Genomic DNA, 15581 nt, shown 5'->3' on the forward strand with positions numbered 1-15581 from the left:
GGAAAGGCTCCGGCGTTTGGACCTCTTCAGCCTAGAAAAGAGACGCCTGAGGGGGGACATGATTGAGACATACAAAATTATGCAGGGGATGGACAGAGTGGATAGGGAGATGCTCTTTACACTCTCACATAATACCAGAACCAGGGGACATCCACTAAAATTGAGTGTTGGGCAGGTTAGGACAGACAAAAGAAAATATTTCTTTACTCAGAGTGTGGTCGGTCTGTGGAACTCCTTGCCACAGGATGTGGTGCTGGCGTCTAGCCTAGATGCCTTTAAAAGGGGATTGGACAAGTTTCTGGAGGAAAAATCCATTATGGGGTACAAGCCATGATGTGTATGCGCAACCTCCTGATTTTAGAAATGGGTTATGTCAGAATGCCAGATGCAAGGGAGGGCACCAGGATGAGGTCTCTTGTTATCTGGCGTGCTCCTTGGGGTATTTGGTGGGCCGCTGTGAGATACAGGACTAGATGGGCCTATGGCCTGATCCAGTGGGGCTGTTCCTATGTTCTTAGGAGAAAATCACATGGAAAAACTGGTTTTATTTGCTAAATATACTATAGGAAATTACCAGTTGATCCCAACTTAGTTTCTCTTTCAGACTATGGGCAAAAAGCAGGGAAACGTTCTATCGAAAGGGTGGGGCGTTATCTCTGGGAACAGAACTGTTTTATTTTTTCTTTCCAGGGTCTGGTATCCTCCGAGGTGGTGACTGTGCATGTCAAAGAGGAAGAGGGGGTTCTGCCAGATCCTGGCCAAAAGCCTTTGTACAGGAATATCAAGCTGGAGAATTACGGGATGGTGGCCTCTGTGGGTAAGGGTGTCCTTTAGTCTTGGTGTGTAGGAATCAAAGGTGTGAGTTGATCTTCTTGATTCCCACTGTTAGGATTGAACCATAAAATGGGACGTGTGGGGCTGGAAGTCATGTCCTGGACATGCCTGATGTTCCTGGCTGTTACAGAGCTGAGCACTGCCTGACTGATGCCCTCTGGACCTGCAAAAAAATGCAGCACTTGTATCTGACAGTGCTTGCTACGCCTCCTCTGGTCCTTCTTCTGTATTGTTCAACTTCATACCCCATGCATTGGTGGTTTGTTGAGGACTAGGTGCTGCTGCTGGGGGGATTTTGGGTGACCTGCCCATTGGTGCTATCACCAGGGAAATCTGAGGTTTCTCTGGCTGACTGAAGGGGCTGTGGATCCATGACCTGTGCCTGATGTCTCCACAGAAACACTTACCTGTTGTGCTGGGAGCATGATGCGGGTCTCCTCCTATAGGAGGTTTTAGGTCTAAAGTGAAGGGGGCTCAGGATTGAAGATTATTTCTCCTGACTCCCACATATGTTTTCCAGTTTACCTCCAGGGTTTGTGGCTGATGCCATCTTGGACTTGGTCTGAGCAGGTGTCAAAAAAAGCTTTTGCAACCTGCCACTTTCACAGCACTGTTTGGCATCAGAGCCAAACAAAGGAAGAGGCCAATGGAGTCCTCCGTCTCTTGGTGTTCTTGATTTTGATACTTTTTCTTGTTAGGAGAAATGGCTTTGTACAGTAGGAGGTTTAACTGCCATTTTGAGTCAGAGGATCGCCCAGGGGAGTTTTGGCCCACAAAGCTACTCTTCATCCCATCATGTGGGAAGTTTTCATTCAAGTAGGAATGGAATGTGGAATCAAGATTATTTTCCTCTCTTTCTGATACCAAGAACCATGTATGTTTGCTCAACCAGGGCTCGTGGCTTATGCCATCTTGGACATCATCTGTTGGGCATCAGCAAAGTTTCTGGAACCTGCTGGTGTGCCAGCCCTATATGGGCATCAGATCCAAATGGAGAAACTGCTAGCTTAAGTCCTCCTTGTTTTGTTTTCTTTCAGTGACAGATCTTAGCATTTTCTCCTGTTATGAAAAACGGGTTTGCTCAAGAAGAACATTGTGAGCTGAGGGGAAGACAAGTGGTGCCTTGGCCCTTTAAGCAGCTCTTCCTCCTCAGCCTGGTCTTGTCTGGGGAGGCATTCATGGTGCTCTGGGACAGAGGGAATCTGCCTTCCGAGTCAGACCAATCTGGCTTAGTACTGTCTACACTGATTGGCAGCAGCTGTCCAGGGGTTCAAGCAAGGATGTCTCCCAGCCCTCTCTTGAGTTGATGCCAGGGATGGTTTCTGGGTTTCTGGGATGTGTGCAAAACAAGTACTCATTCACTGAGCTATGGCTGTTCCAAACTGGGAATCTGGTGCCCTAGTGAGAGTCTTGCTGAGGAGATGAAAAGGCAGGAGAAGGCCATCGTTTATTTATTTATTTTATTATATTTTTCACATTTTTATACCACTCTTCCTCCAAAGAGCTCAGGGTGGTGTATACAGCTGCTCCTCTCCTTTTGTCTTCACAACAACCCTGTGAGGTAGATGAGGCTGAGGGGAAGTGACTGGCCCAAGTTCACCCAGGAAGCTTCATGGCTGAGGGGGAATATGAACCTGGATCTTCCAGGTCTAGGTCCACCAAACCACTACACCATCCAGGCTCTCTGCTTGCCTAAATTCTAGTCTCTTTGCAGAGAGGGAATTGCCAGAAGAGGAGGGGGACAGCTGGTCTTCAGGTTGAGGCTTCCCTTCCATGTGCTGAGAGGTTGATGAGAGAAGTGTGGCTGGTTTCAAATTTGCAACTGGATTCCCAACTGGTCCATCAATCCAGCACTCATCAGCAGTGAGCCTCTACTTACATAAACCAGACAGACACTTTCAGAGCTGACCATGCAGCTCATTCATGTGCAGGTGTTCAGTGAGGTCACCTCTTGTCCTGTCCCATTCTGAGCTATTTTGGAGGTGGGGGGCAGTCGTTTGGAAAGGCTTGATATTTTGTAGCTAGAAGGAACTCATTCTCTTGTTTCTTTCTCAGAGGAGTTTCCCAAACATTCCATTGTTACCCAGCTGGAGGAATGGGAGAGTGCATTTTTCCAGAAGCTCCAGGAAGAAGAAGAATCAGCAGGTAATTCTGTTACACACAAAACTGTTTAATACAACAGTAGCTGTGGATCAGTGTGTGCTGGCTGAATGGGGACACCTCACGACTGCAAGCAAAATTTTGACCAAATGTCCCCTAAGGGACCAATTGACTCCTGTGTCGCCATGTAGCACAGATAATATGGCATTGAAACTGTTGTGAAGCCTGAGAAAATCCAGAGGGAGGACCCCTCTTGTGACTTTTCCAAAGAAACATTGTGTCCAAGGGATAAGAAGCTGCCCCAATCCCTGGGTGAGTCAGGTTGTAGCAAGAAGCCTGGCAGTCATAATTTTTTTCTCCTGCACAACAGCCAACTGTGAATGGTTTACTGAGAGGGCTGCAATCCTAAGCAATGCTTCGAATTGTTGCCTTGGGACCCTTTGGGGAGAAAGGAAGCAGAAAAATACTGGAAATAAAAGTAGGAATTTCTTACCAGAGAATTCCAGTTCTGGGAAAGGAAGGGTGGCATTCCTACTGCTGGGATGCCCCTCTTCCTGGGAGGCAGGATCGGAACCTTGATTGATGGATACTCCTCCCGCGTTGGGGGGCGTCCCTTCTGGTCCCCAGTCCAGACTCAAAAAGCAGGAAAAAACCTGAATGCTCCCCTGTGCCTTGGCTATGGCCTGTCTCTTGATGTGTCCACTGCCAGGGCTGACTTGGTAGAAGAAACCCTAATGAACTGTAGATGAACAACTACAGAGATAACAACCAAAAACAGTATTGAATAAACTAACTGGAAAACCACCCTGCCCCAGGCAGGAAGGGAGGATGGTTGTACCCTGTGGGGGAACTTGAGCTAGCAGTGTACCCCCCCCCCCCGAGCTGGAGAAGTGGCGGGTGGAATGCCACCCTTCCTTTCCCAGAACTGGAATTCTCAGGTAAGAAATTCCTACTTTCTCTGGGAAGGAAGGGCTGGCATTCCTACTGCTGGGATATAGCAGAGCCAACCAGGAGGCTGGGCCAGTGAGGGTTTGCTCACTGTTTTACCACCTGTTGCAACACCTTATGCCCCTTAGCGGCATCTGATGAAGTGGTTGAGGTTATCCGGTAGTGCTTGGCAAAGGTGTGGAACCACGTCGCTCCCCTATGGATTTCAAGAAGGGATACGTACGCAACAAATGCTGCTGTGGTGGCGGCACTCCTGAGGGAGTGTACCATAATCCCCTCTGGCCTGGTAGGCCAGTTGTATGCATGCCCTCAGCCAGCACGCTAGTGAGCTAACTGAGGCTTTGTGGCCCTGGTTGGAACCCTTATAGGTTACGAACAGGCCCTCCAACTTTCTAAAAGCCCTGGGGTGCTTGGCGTAGTAACGCAGAGCTCTGCGCGCGTCCAGGGTATGCCATGCCTTTTCTCTGGGGTGGATTGGTTTGGGGCAGAAAGATGAAAGAATAAGCTCCTGTGCACTGTGGAATAAGGAGTTGACCTTCAGAATGAAGGTCGGGTCCAGGTGGAGAACCACCTGGTCTTTGTGAAAAATGCAGAGCTTGGGGTTGATGGAGAGTGCCCCAAGCTCTGAGACCCTCCTAGCTGAGGTAATTGCCACCAGGAATAACACCTTGAAGGTGAGTTCCCTGATGGGGACTGAGTCCAGTGGCTCGAAGAGTGCCTGAGTAACAGCCTCTAGGACCTTGTTCAGATCCCAGCTGGGGAACCTGTGGACAGTCAGGGGTTTCAGGAACGTGACTCCCCCCCCCCCTGCCAGCAGGAACCTGTGGATGTGAGGGTGGGATGAGAGGGAATCCCCTGAGCCTGTTGCCAGGATGCTGCCTAGGGCAGCCACCTGCCTCCTGAGAGTGTTGGTGGACGGCCCCTTGTCCAGGCCCTGCTGAAGGAAAGCCAAAACGTGCTTCACCTTGGCTCTCACCACTCTGACCCCCCTAGCCTCCACCCACCTGGTAAAGGTGTGCCAGGTGGGCTGGTACACCTTCTTAGCGGAGGCCTTCCGTGAGGCCAACATGGTAGCTGTGACCCTGTCAGAATCACCCAACCTGGCTAACAGGCCCTGCTCAACCTCCACGCTGCTAGATTGAAGAGGTGTGGCTGGGGGTGGACAGTCGGACCCTGGAGCAGAAGGTCCTGCTGTAGCGGAAGGGTCCAATGGTTGTATGTTGACAGGCATAGGAGCTCTGGGAACCATGGTCGTCTGGGCCACCTTGGGGCAATCAGAATGATCTCTGCCTGGAGTTGCTTTACTCTTTTGAGGAGTCTCTGCAGTAGTGGTACCGGCGGGAAGGCATACAGCAGACTGTGCAGCCAGGGATTGCATAGAGCATCTATGGCCTCTGCTCCCTCTTGAGGGCCCCGTAAGAAGAATCTTTGGAGCTGCGCGTTCTCCCTTGTGGCGAAGAGGTCCATGAGTGGCGACCCAAATCTCTCGCTCAGCAGGGTGAAGACTCGTGGGTTTGGTTGCCATTCCATCTGCAGGATCTGCTGCCTGCTTAGCCAGTCTGCTGTGGAATTGTCTATCCCGGCCACGTGTTCCACCCGTATGGCTCCAAGGTGTGTTTCGACCCAAGTGATGATGGCCGCTGCCTCTCTGTGGAGAGTTGTAGACTGCAGGCCTCTTTGCTTGTTCACATAGACCTCAGTGTTCACATTGTCTATTTTCACCAGGACCTGGTGGCCCTAGATCACAAGAGAGAACTTGTCCAGTGCCAGACAGATGGCTCTGAGCTCCAGGAGATTAATGTGCCTGTGGGAATCCTCCCTGGACCAGGTCCCTTGAGCCACCACCCCCTTGGTGTGGGCTCCCCAACCCAAAAGGCTGACATCTGTGGTGATCGCTGTCCATTCCGGGTTGGGGAAAGGGGAGCCTGTTGCCAGACGGGAGTGACTCCGCCACCACTCTAGCTCCTTCCTGACCTTGGGGGGAGTGGAAGTCTTGAAGTGGGAGTTGTCCTCTTATCTCCTGCTGGAATCGAAGGAGGAATCTCTGAAGCACTCTGGCATGGAAATGTGCCCATGGGATAATGTACTGGCAAGACACCATCATGTCCAGTAGCCTGCCCAGTGCCAACACGTCCTGTTGCTGCGCAGAGAGGTGCGCTTCCAGAAGCTGCCGCATTTTCTCGCATCTCTCTGGGGGCAGGGAAATTGTGGTGTTGGTAGTGATCAGGAGCAGGCCCAGATGTTCTAGCTGGAGACTTGGCTGCAGGCAGCTCCTCTCCCTGTTGATCACGAACCCCGCTTCCACGAGAGTGCCCACTGTGATCTGGATGTCCGTCAGGGCACACGCCCTGGAGGGGGCCCGGAGGAGAAGTTCGTCCAAGTTGGGATACAGGAAAACCCCATGTAGGCATAGGTGGGTCACAAGGACTTTTGTGAACACGCGTGGCGCTGTGATGAGCCTGAAAGGAAGAATACGGAACTGTAGATGACATGAACAATAGCAGAAGCGCAGAAAGTGGCGATGGTCCAGGCGCACAGGAATATGCATATAAGCTTCAGAGAGGTCCACCGAACAAAGCATGTCCCCCTCCTCCAGTGCTGCCACTATGGATTTCCAGGTTTCCATCTTGAACTGGTGCTTCCTCAGGAACTGGCTCAGCCGATCTCATGCTGCCGTTCTTCTTTGGGACCAGGAAGAAGATGGAGTAGACTCCCTTGCCCCTCTGCATTGGTGGGACTGGCTCTACCGCTCCTATGTCCAGGAGGTGCTGTATCGCTGCTTGCATGCACTGGTATTTTTCCTGGACCTTGGACCGTGGGACCCTCCAGAAGCGGTTCCTGGGCTGTGTCTTGAATTCCAAGGAATAGCCCCTGGACACTGTCTCAGCACCCAGGTGTCTGTGGCAATCTTGCTCCAGTATGCTGCAAAGTTCTGGAGACACCCCCCCCCCCCAATCTGGAGACCCTCCGCCTGGGGCCTGGCGTCATGTGGAGCAGCTGGACTTGGCAGGCCTGTGGGAAGAGGAAGAGTCTCCTTCCACTGAGGGGCGAGACTTCGGAAAGAATTTAGACTTGGCCCACCTGGGCTTGTGGTTGGCAGAGTCCCTGAATGAGCCTCTGGGCCTGAAGGCTGGGCATTGTGAACGAAAGGGCCGGCCCGGTCTGGTTGACTTGCTGGCCTCCTTGTGGGCTGTGGGGAGCACCTTGCATTTGTCCCTGCTTTCTAGTAGCAGATTTCTACTATGCCACTGGGACATAGACCCCATGAAGGGGAAAGCCACCAGGCTACCATAGCCAGATGTTTCTCCTTGCTACCACATTGGCCGCCACTGCTCTAGTGCTGAACTGCATGGTCTCCAGGGATGCATTTGCTGAGAAGGCTGCAGCTAGTTAAATCTTTTGAGGGTGTTAAGAGTAGGTCTAGATAGGGACTTATCTGATGCCAACAGGTCCTCCACCCAAGTCATGAGGGCCCTTGACATGATGAAGTTGGCAGCTGGTGCCCTAATGGCTAGGGCAGAAGCCTCCAAATCCCTCTTGAGGGCGCTCTCCACCCTATGATCACACGGGTCCCTGGGGCCCCACTCCCCCTTAGAAGGTAGCATGGCAGAGGAGGACAGTGCTGCCACTGGGGGATCTACCCCCGGGAGCTTTAGCTGCTCCATGACATCCACTGGTAGCAAGTAGAATTTGTCTACAGAGCGTGGGGTGCGCTCTGGGTGGGGTCTGGTGGGTGTTGCCCATTCTGCCTCCAGAACCTGCCTGAAGGAAATTTTCTGGGGAAGAAGGAACTTTGAGCTAGGCCTGCGAGGCTCTGAGGCTTCAGGCGCCTTGGTTTCTCTTTCAGGGGCTAGATCCAAAATGCCTGCTGCCTTAGCCAGTAGGCGGGGGTATATATCCAGCAGGAAGAGCTTGCCCCTGCCTTCCTCTGCGTGTTCCTCTTCCTTACCCGTGAGCTCCCCCTCCTCCCTGGAGTCTTCAGATGGGTCTGAGATGACTGATTCCCAGGGATCTGATGAGGCAGCCCTGCTTGACTCCTTGGCCTACTTAGCATGGGTGCCGCTTGCGGGGGGCTCCCTTTCGGGGCTACTGGAGTCAGAGGTGGAGGAGGAGGGTGGGGGGTTTCCTTTTACGCTTTTTCTTTCCCCCTGTGGGCCTTGGGTCTCTGGCCACTCCCAGGATCCAAGCTTGAGACTGGGTGGCCAGTCTCTGAGAAAATATGCTCAAGTGTGGGCATTAGGGGTCCCATTTCTCTATTGGGCTGTTCATCAAGCTTTTCTCTCTGTTCCAGGAAGTAACAGAGAAGAGGAGAAAAGGGAACCACGTGGGGTGTCACCAGAAACAACCATGCATGATGTACAGGATGTGATGCTTAGAGACCAGGATGGATCAAGAAGGGAGGAGGGAAGGCCAGCATTTATATTGTCTGAGACAAGAAAGAGCTTCAGCACCAGCACAGATCTTACCATCCATAAAAATATCCACACAAGAGAGAAAGCTGTTCATTACGACAGACCAGAGAAGAAGCATGGAAGTGAGACAGAGGAATGGAGTAATAAAGGTGATGCTCTTCACGGGAGGGATTTCAATGTCATCCCAGTTGATCCAGAAAGAGAAACTGGAAAGACTGTGCATCAAATAAATGACACAAAGGAGAAACCATATCATTGCCTGGAGTGCGGGAAGAGCTTCAGTGAAAGAAAACACCTGACTGTGCATGAAAGAATCCACACAGGGGAGAAACCGTATAAATGCTTGGAGTGTGGGAAGTGTTTCGCGAGGAGCGACAGCCTGGCTTTGCATCAGAGAACGCACACAGGGGAGAAACCATTTCAATGCTTGGAGTGTGGGAAGAGCTTCAGTGAGAGAAAACGCCTGACTTTACATCAAAGAAGCCACACTGGGGAGAAACCATATAAATGCTTGGAGTGTGGAATGAGCTTCACTCGTTCCTCAAACCTAGTTGTGCATCGAAGGACTCACACAGGGGACAAACCATATCCATGCTTAAAGTGTGGAAGGAGGTTCATTCATAGCGGGGATCTGATTTTGCATCACAGAACTCACACCGGAGAGAGACCATATGAATGCATTGAGTGTGGAAAGACCTTCTCTGGGAGCTCAAGCCTGAATTTCCATCTAAGGAGCCACACAGGGGAGAAGCCATATAAGTGCTTGGAGTGTGGAAAGAGTTTCAGTGACAGCTCATCCCTGGTTAAGCATCAAAGAACCCACACAGGGGAGAAGCCGTATAAATGCTTGGAGTGTGGAAAGAGTTTCAGTCAGAGCTCAGGCCTGACCGCTCATCAAAGAAGCCACACAAAGGAGAAGCCTAATAAATGCTTGGAGTGTGGAAAGAGCTTCAGTCATAGATCAGGCCTGAGCTTTCATCAAAGAATCCACACAGGCGAAAAACCATATAAATGCTTGGAGTGTGGAAAGAGGTTCAATCGGAGCTCATATCTGACTGCACATCAAAGAACCCACACAGGGGAAAAAAACCATATAAATGCTTAGAGTATTGAATGAGCTTCAGTACTGAATGAGTATTGAATCAGCTCAGACTTAAATAATCATCAAAGAACCCACACAGGGGAAAAACCATATAAATGCTTGGAGTGTGGAACATGTTTCAGTAGGAGCTACAGAGGGATCTGAAGGCCTTAGGAGTGGACCTCAACAAGTGGGAAACCCTGGCCGCTGAGTGGCCCGCTTGGAGGTAGGCTGTGCAGCATGGCCTTTCTCAGTTCGAAGAGACACTTGGCCAACAGTCTGAGGCTAAGAGGCAAAGAAGGAAGGCCCATAGCCAGGGAGACAGACCAGGGACAGACTGCACTTGCTCCTGGTGTGGAAGGGATTGTCACTCCCGAATTGGCCTTTTCAGCCACACTAGACGCTGTTCCAGAACCACCTTTCAGAGCACGATACCATAGTCTTTTGAGACTGAAGGTTGCCAACACATAGGAGCTACAGCCTGACTATTAATCAAAGAAATCACACAGGGGAGAAGCCGTATAAATGCTTGGAGTGTGGAAAGAGCTTCAGTGAGAGCTCACATCTGATCCGGCATCAAACAAGGCATACAGAGGGGAAACCATATAAATCTGGTATTGCCAAACATGCTTAACAAAAGAGCCACTTACAATAGACTAGAAATTTAAGAACCACAAGCAAGAGTTTTGAGAATCACAATAGTTAAGAAGTAACTTTTTCAAGTGGGTGCTCCTTCTTTTAGCAGGGGGAGAGTAACTGGCCCACCTCACCCCAGCACTGTCTGTTCTAGTGGCTGTCTGCTGGTATTCATTTGCATCTTTTTAGATTGTGAGCCCTTTTGGGACAGGGAGCCATTTAGTTATTTGATTTTTCTCTGTAAACCGCTTTGTGAACTTTTAGTTGAAAAGCGGTATATAAATACTGTTAATTAATAATAAGTATTTAAATTTGACAAAAAATGTACTTATTGTGAACTAAATATTTACTCACTTAAATATAGATTTTAATCCACTAGACTCTTAATTTATATCCATCTTTGCTTTTTTAAAAGCTTTTATATTAACTGTGATGCAATAAGAAGCTCCGCCAACCTACTTCCGCAAGCCACCTGTTACATAAGAACAGCCCCACTGGATCAGGCCATAGACCCATCTAGTCCAGCTTCCTGTATCTCACAGCGGCCCACCAAATGCCCCAGGGAGCACACCTGATAACAAGAGACCTTATTCTGGTGCCCTCCCTTGCATCTGGCATTCTGACATAGCCCATTTCTAAAATCAGGAGGTTGTACATGCACATAATGGCTTGTAACCCGTAATGGATTTTTCCTCCAGAAACTTGTGCAATCCTCTTTTAAAGGCATCCAGGCCAGATGCCATCACCACATTCTGTGGCAAGGAGTTCCACAGACCAACCACATGCTGAGTAAAGAAATATTTTCTTTTGTCTGTTCTAATTCTCCCAACACTCAATTTTCGTGGATGTCCCCTGGTTCTGGTATTATGTGAGAGTGTAAAGAGTGTCCATCCCCTGCATAATTTTGTATGTCTCAATCATGTCCCCCCTCAGGCGCCTCTTTTCTAGGCTGAAGAGGCCTAAACGCCGTAACCTTTCCTCATAAGGAAGGTGCCCCAGCCCAGTAATCATCTTAGTCGCTCTCTTTTGCACCTTTTCCATTTCCACTATGTCTTTTTTGAGATGTGGTGACCAGAACTGAACACAATACTGCAGGTGTGGCCTTACCATAGATTTGTACAACGTCATTATATTAGCTGTTTTGTTCTCAATACCTTTTCTAATGATCCCAAGCATAGAATTGGCCTTCTTTACTGCTGCCGCACATTGGATCGACACTTTCATCGACCTGTCCACCACCACCCCAAGATCTCTCTCCTGATCTGTCACAGACAAACTCATCAGCCTATATGTAAAATTTTGATTTTTTGCCCCAATGTGCATGACTGTTCCATGTCAAAGAGGCTCAAATGGCTCACAAACTGGTTTGGCCACCCCAGGTATAATTGCTTGAAAACAGGTTCAACTTCAGCACAGACCTGACTGCATCACTCACACAAGGAAGAAACTGTACCAAACCATATACCCCTGGTATAAATGCTTGGCACCTGGGGAAAGGTTTCATTCATTGCTCAGTATCAAATCCAATCAAATGTAGAACCATGTAAATGCTTTAGGCGTGTTAAGAACTTCAGGCCTTAAAACTCATCCAAGAGTTCAAAGAGCTGAAGGGATGTATGGAGAGACAAAGGGGGGTTGACAAAGGGAGGGGGCCTGTTGGGGGCAAGAGCATGTGAAATGAGAAGCTCAAGAAGAAGAAGAAGCACAGCCCAGGAGAGATTAGGAGGAACTGGGCGGCGAAGTGGAATCTGAGTCAAATCCTCAGGGATAGGGGAGGAGTGCTGAGCGTGGGGGCCTGAACTCCAGCCAGTGCCAGGTCAAGCCCTCATGCCAACACTGCCTCCCTGCAGCTGGTAGGATCATGCAGCCTAGGGTCCCAACATGCTCCTGAAGCAACGCGTGGGCTGAGCCCTAAGACACACTGGCTGTCCATTCCTGGGGGTTGGCCAGATTCAGGACTGTTGGAGCCCCCAAGGGAGCCCCATGGGTGACTTTGCTAATGGCCTCCATCCTATGATTTGTTTATATTGCTTCCCTCCAGAAGGGCCCTTCCCTGCTACTCTTTTGTCGCCTGTGAGACATTCGCAAAATGAATCCATCCACTGAAGGGCACCTTTCTGCTGTCTTTCATTTCTGCCTTGAATCCCATTTGCAGGGGATCAGCGGCGAGAGAGACACAAGTCTTTCTGGCCAGGTTTAGGGTTTCCTAGGGACAGGTGATGGGCCACCATGGGCAGCAGGATGGTGGACTAGTTGAGCCCCCTTTGGCAGAATCCAGCCGGGCTTTTCTTATGTTCCAGGTCATGCACCTCCTTGGTGAGACCCTGCAGACCAATTCCCTCCTGAGGCTCCTGTGAGGTGCTCTGTGGGTGCATGTTTTTCAGTGCAGAATGCAGCAGGAGTGGCTGAGGGGAGCTGATTTTCTGTTCACATGAAAGTGCTGCCTTACCAGGGGCATGAAGCCTTGTGTTTACTAGGTTCTCTTCATAAGATTATATAAATGCATTGAGCTATTATCACTTGGCCTTCATTTATTCACATGGACCTACTATTTAACAATGACAATGACTTTTCAAGCCTCCAACTTTTCAAGCCTTTTCAAGCCTTGGTCTCATTTAACGCCTCCAGCAGCCTGGCACATCTCTCACACATGGTTTATGCAGCAACAGCTGCAGTCTTTTCCTCCAGACCATTGATTGATCAGCTCCTGGTCGCTGCTAATTCATTGATGGACTTGTGGGGAGGGGGGAAGAGTGCAGTGGCTGAGTGTGACAGAGAAAATGGGGGCAGAAGAGGAGGACAACACAAGAGTGGGGAGAGGTGTGTGGAAATGGTTCCTGCAGATGGGGGCTGAGGGAGAAAGGATGGAGAGGAGTTGACTGCCCTATGGAAATGAGCCTGGCAGAGACTGATAGGGTGGGGAGGGGTGGAGGAGATGAGACACTCAGAGCCCCATACTAGGCATGCCTACTCAGAAATAAGTCCCATTATAGTCAATGGGGCTTAGTCCCAGGTAAGCATGGATAGTAGTACCCTTAGCTCCCAAGCCCTCTACGTGCCACTAGTCTGCTGAAGGAAGAGGGGATGACAGGAGGGTAGGAAGGGTGGAGCAAGCCAGCAAGATGCCTGACTTAGGTATCTCCGGCCAGGGCAACTGAGCCTTGCTTTACCAAGGATCAGGGCACACGGAGAGGGTGCCTGCCAGGAACTGAAGAGAAGCTGGCCAATCAGCTGTGGAGCAGTTGAGGGGCAGAAAGGAGGGGTAAGGGAGATGCCTGCCAGAGGATAGGCTTGTGTGGCATCCCCCCTTCCTCCTCCTGGATAGCTCGGATGGGCCAGCGCTGCACCAACACCTCCTCAATAGCTCCAGCACTGCTGTATGTTCCTGATGGCCCCCTAGCCTGAAGCTTACTCAGCCTAATGGAGCCTAATGGAGGTACTTACGACCCTGAGCACAGGGCACTGTGGCCTGTCTGTACCAGCGCAAGTTAAGATCTGGCAATGTGAAATGGCAATGTGTGACAAGCCGGTAGAGCAGTATAATTGGTTTCCACAGAGAGTGCAATTTGTCAGTGGTGTACCTAAAGTATTGGGCACGCAGGGTGGGGCTGCTCAAAGCCATGGGCACTGACCTCTGCCTTGAGGTACTGACCCCCCACAGAGTCCGGCCCTGGCCATTCAAAGCAAAGGATGGCCTCCACAGCCCTGCATTCAAAGCAAAGGATGGCCTCCACAGGCCTCAATGGTGCATTTGACCATCCTTCACCTTACTTCATGCTATGCCACACTATCTGTGAGTGTGTGCTTGATGCACTGTTGTGTGTGTGTGTGTGTGTGTGTGTGTGTGTGTGTGATGCTCTGGTGGCAGGAGATGAAGCTGGGAATCATCTGGGAGGAGTCTGCCCTAGAACTCTCCTTGTCATCAGAGGAGATCCTCCTCTGATCCTCTTGTGCTCCCACTGCCCCTCTGTGCTCAATGTCCAGTTCAGGCCTCTGAGACCGGGCAGCAGTGAGCACAAAGGAACACACCCAGGAAAGAAGGAACATGAACTGGGCTCTGATCCAAAGGCACAGAAGTTGATTCTGGAGGTCTGCAGACTGAGGATCCGAACCCTTCCTTCTCTTTTCTTGCATAACAGAAAAGCAAGTCTCTAGTCCTTATTATTGCCCAAAGAGGCTTGGACAGGTGTGGTCTGTGTCTGGCGAAGCAGACAGTCAGGATGGTACAGTGCTGGCTGGCAAGAGGTGGATTCCAGTGAAGAATTGGACTCAACCAGTGCCTCGCTGGATCTCTTATGCTCTCAGGGGCAAAAAGAAGCAGACTCGCTATGCAAGCAGGCGGGCATGGCTACTCTGAAGCAAGTTGCATGGAACTCAATGGGCCTTACTTCCATGTAAGCATGCAAAGGACTGCAGGCTTAATAGCCTGGTGTTATGGCCAAACCACTCACAATATGTACCCTGTTTGTAGAGCTGAAAAGCTTGATTGTAACAGAATAAGTAGAAGCCAGACCTGCCCCCCCCACCTTGTGAACTAATACAGCGATAGAGGGTTATGGGCACTTGTAACCACAGACACACACCTGCTTCTTGGGGGGTGCACTGCTGCCCAGTCCCCATTATAGCCACAGAGATGGGAGCGGCTGGTAAAGTGAAACTTTTTTAAAGGTGGGTCTCCATGCTAAAAATCTGGGAACACTCACATGGTGTGCTTTGGGTTGGGAGTCGGGCCTGTGGCAGCGTGGTGGGCTTGAAGCCCCCACCTCTCAGCTATACAGGCTTCCCACCCTGTGCAGCTGGATGTGTGGGGCACAGAGAGCAGTGTCTCCAGGATCTGATGCTGTGCCCTTGCAGGACTAGCCCTGGTCGGTGGAAGCCCCAGATAAAAGAAGGCAGAAGAACAGGTGGGCAGCAGCATCCAGAAGCCACCAGGACCTGCCTGGGAGGCATCCCAGGACGACCCCCAGAGGGGGCTGCGCACAAGTGGGAAGGACCTGGATGCAGGGAATGGGATGCGGCATCAGGACCGGAGCCAGGTGGGAGGACAGCAGGGGGAAGGGGCGCCTGGAAGGTCTTCCAGGCCTGCCCCGCAGTGCTGTAGAGAGACCAGGCAGGAGGGAGACGGGAAGCCCCTCTGAGGACGCCCCTCGCCCGCCCGCCGCAAGCACCAGGTGAGGGACCAGCAGAGACCCCAGTCACGCCCTTCAATGCGCATCGGATGCTTCGGATGGAGGAGGAGGGGAAAGGAGGGTCCAGCCAGCCAGTCTTTCCTCTGCACAGGCACCACGAGGGTTAACAGGAGGAGTAAATGGGAAGCAAGTTCCTGCTCCGCCCCTTCCTCTGCCTGCCTTCTCCAGGCCAGCAGTCCTCCCTGGTGGGTCCCTTTGGGGCGGTTAGTGGGTCCCAGGGCTCCTGGGTGGGAGGGAGAGAAGCCCCAGAGGGGAGAGACAGCCAGGCTCAGCCAGGGAAGGGAAGGGGGGGCTGGAGAGGAACTGTGACACTCCTGCCCCCCCCCCCAGCTGCATGCGACCCTCTGGGGCTGCCTTAGAGGGCTCTGCTTCTGTGCTGGG

General features: G+C 51.2%; 1 protein-coding gene across 3 annotated transcripts in view; it reads left to right on the forward strand.

Moving 5' to 3' along the window:
* LOC136640377 (zinc finger protein 850-like) overlaps positions 1-15581 on the forward strand; it is a 55199-nt gene that overhangs the window by 26535 nt on the left and 13083 nt on the right. For 2 of the 3 annotated variants that reach the window (XM_066615456.1, XM_066615457.1), the window contains exon 1: positions 15346-15385. Coding sequence is in view for 1 of the 3 variants with exons in the window: in XM_066615458.1 (XP_066471555.1) it covers positions 5818-5823; positions 8536-9374 (845 nt within the window). In the remaining 2 variants the exon portion in view is untranslated. Of the gene's footprint in view, positions 1-5817; positions 5824-8535; positions 9375-15345; positions 15386-15581 lie in introns of those variants that run through there. The other variant, XM_066615458.1, reaches the window with a different exon arrangement.

This window comes from Tiliqua scincoides, chromosome 2 (assembly GCF_035046505.1).
Source record: "Tiliqua scincoides isolate rTilSci1 chromosome 2, rTilSci1.hap2, whole genome shotgun sequence".
NCBI classification, from domain to species: Eukaryota; Metazoa; Chordata; class Lepidosauria; order Squamata; family Scincidae; genus Tiliqua; species Tiliqua scincoides.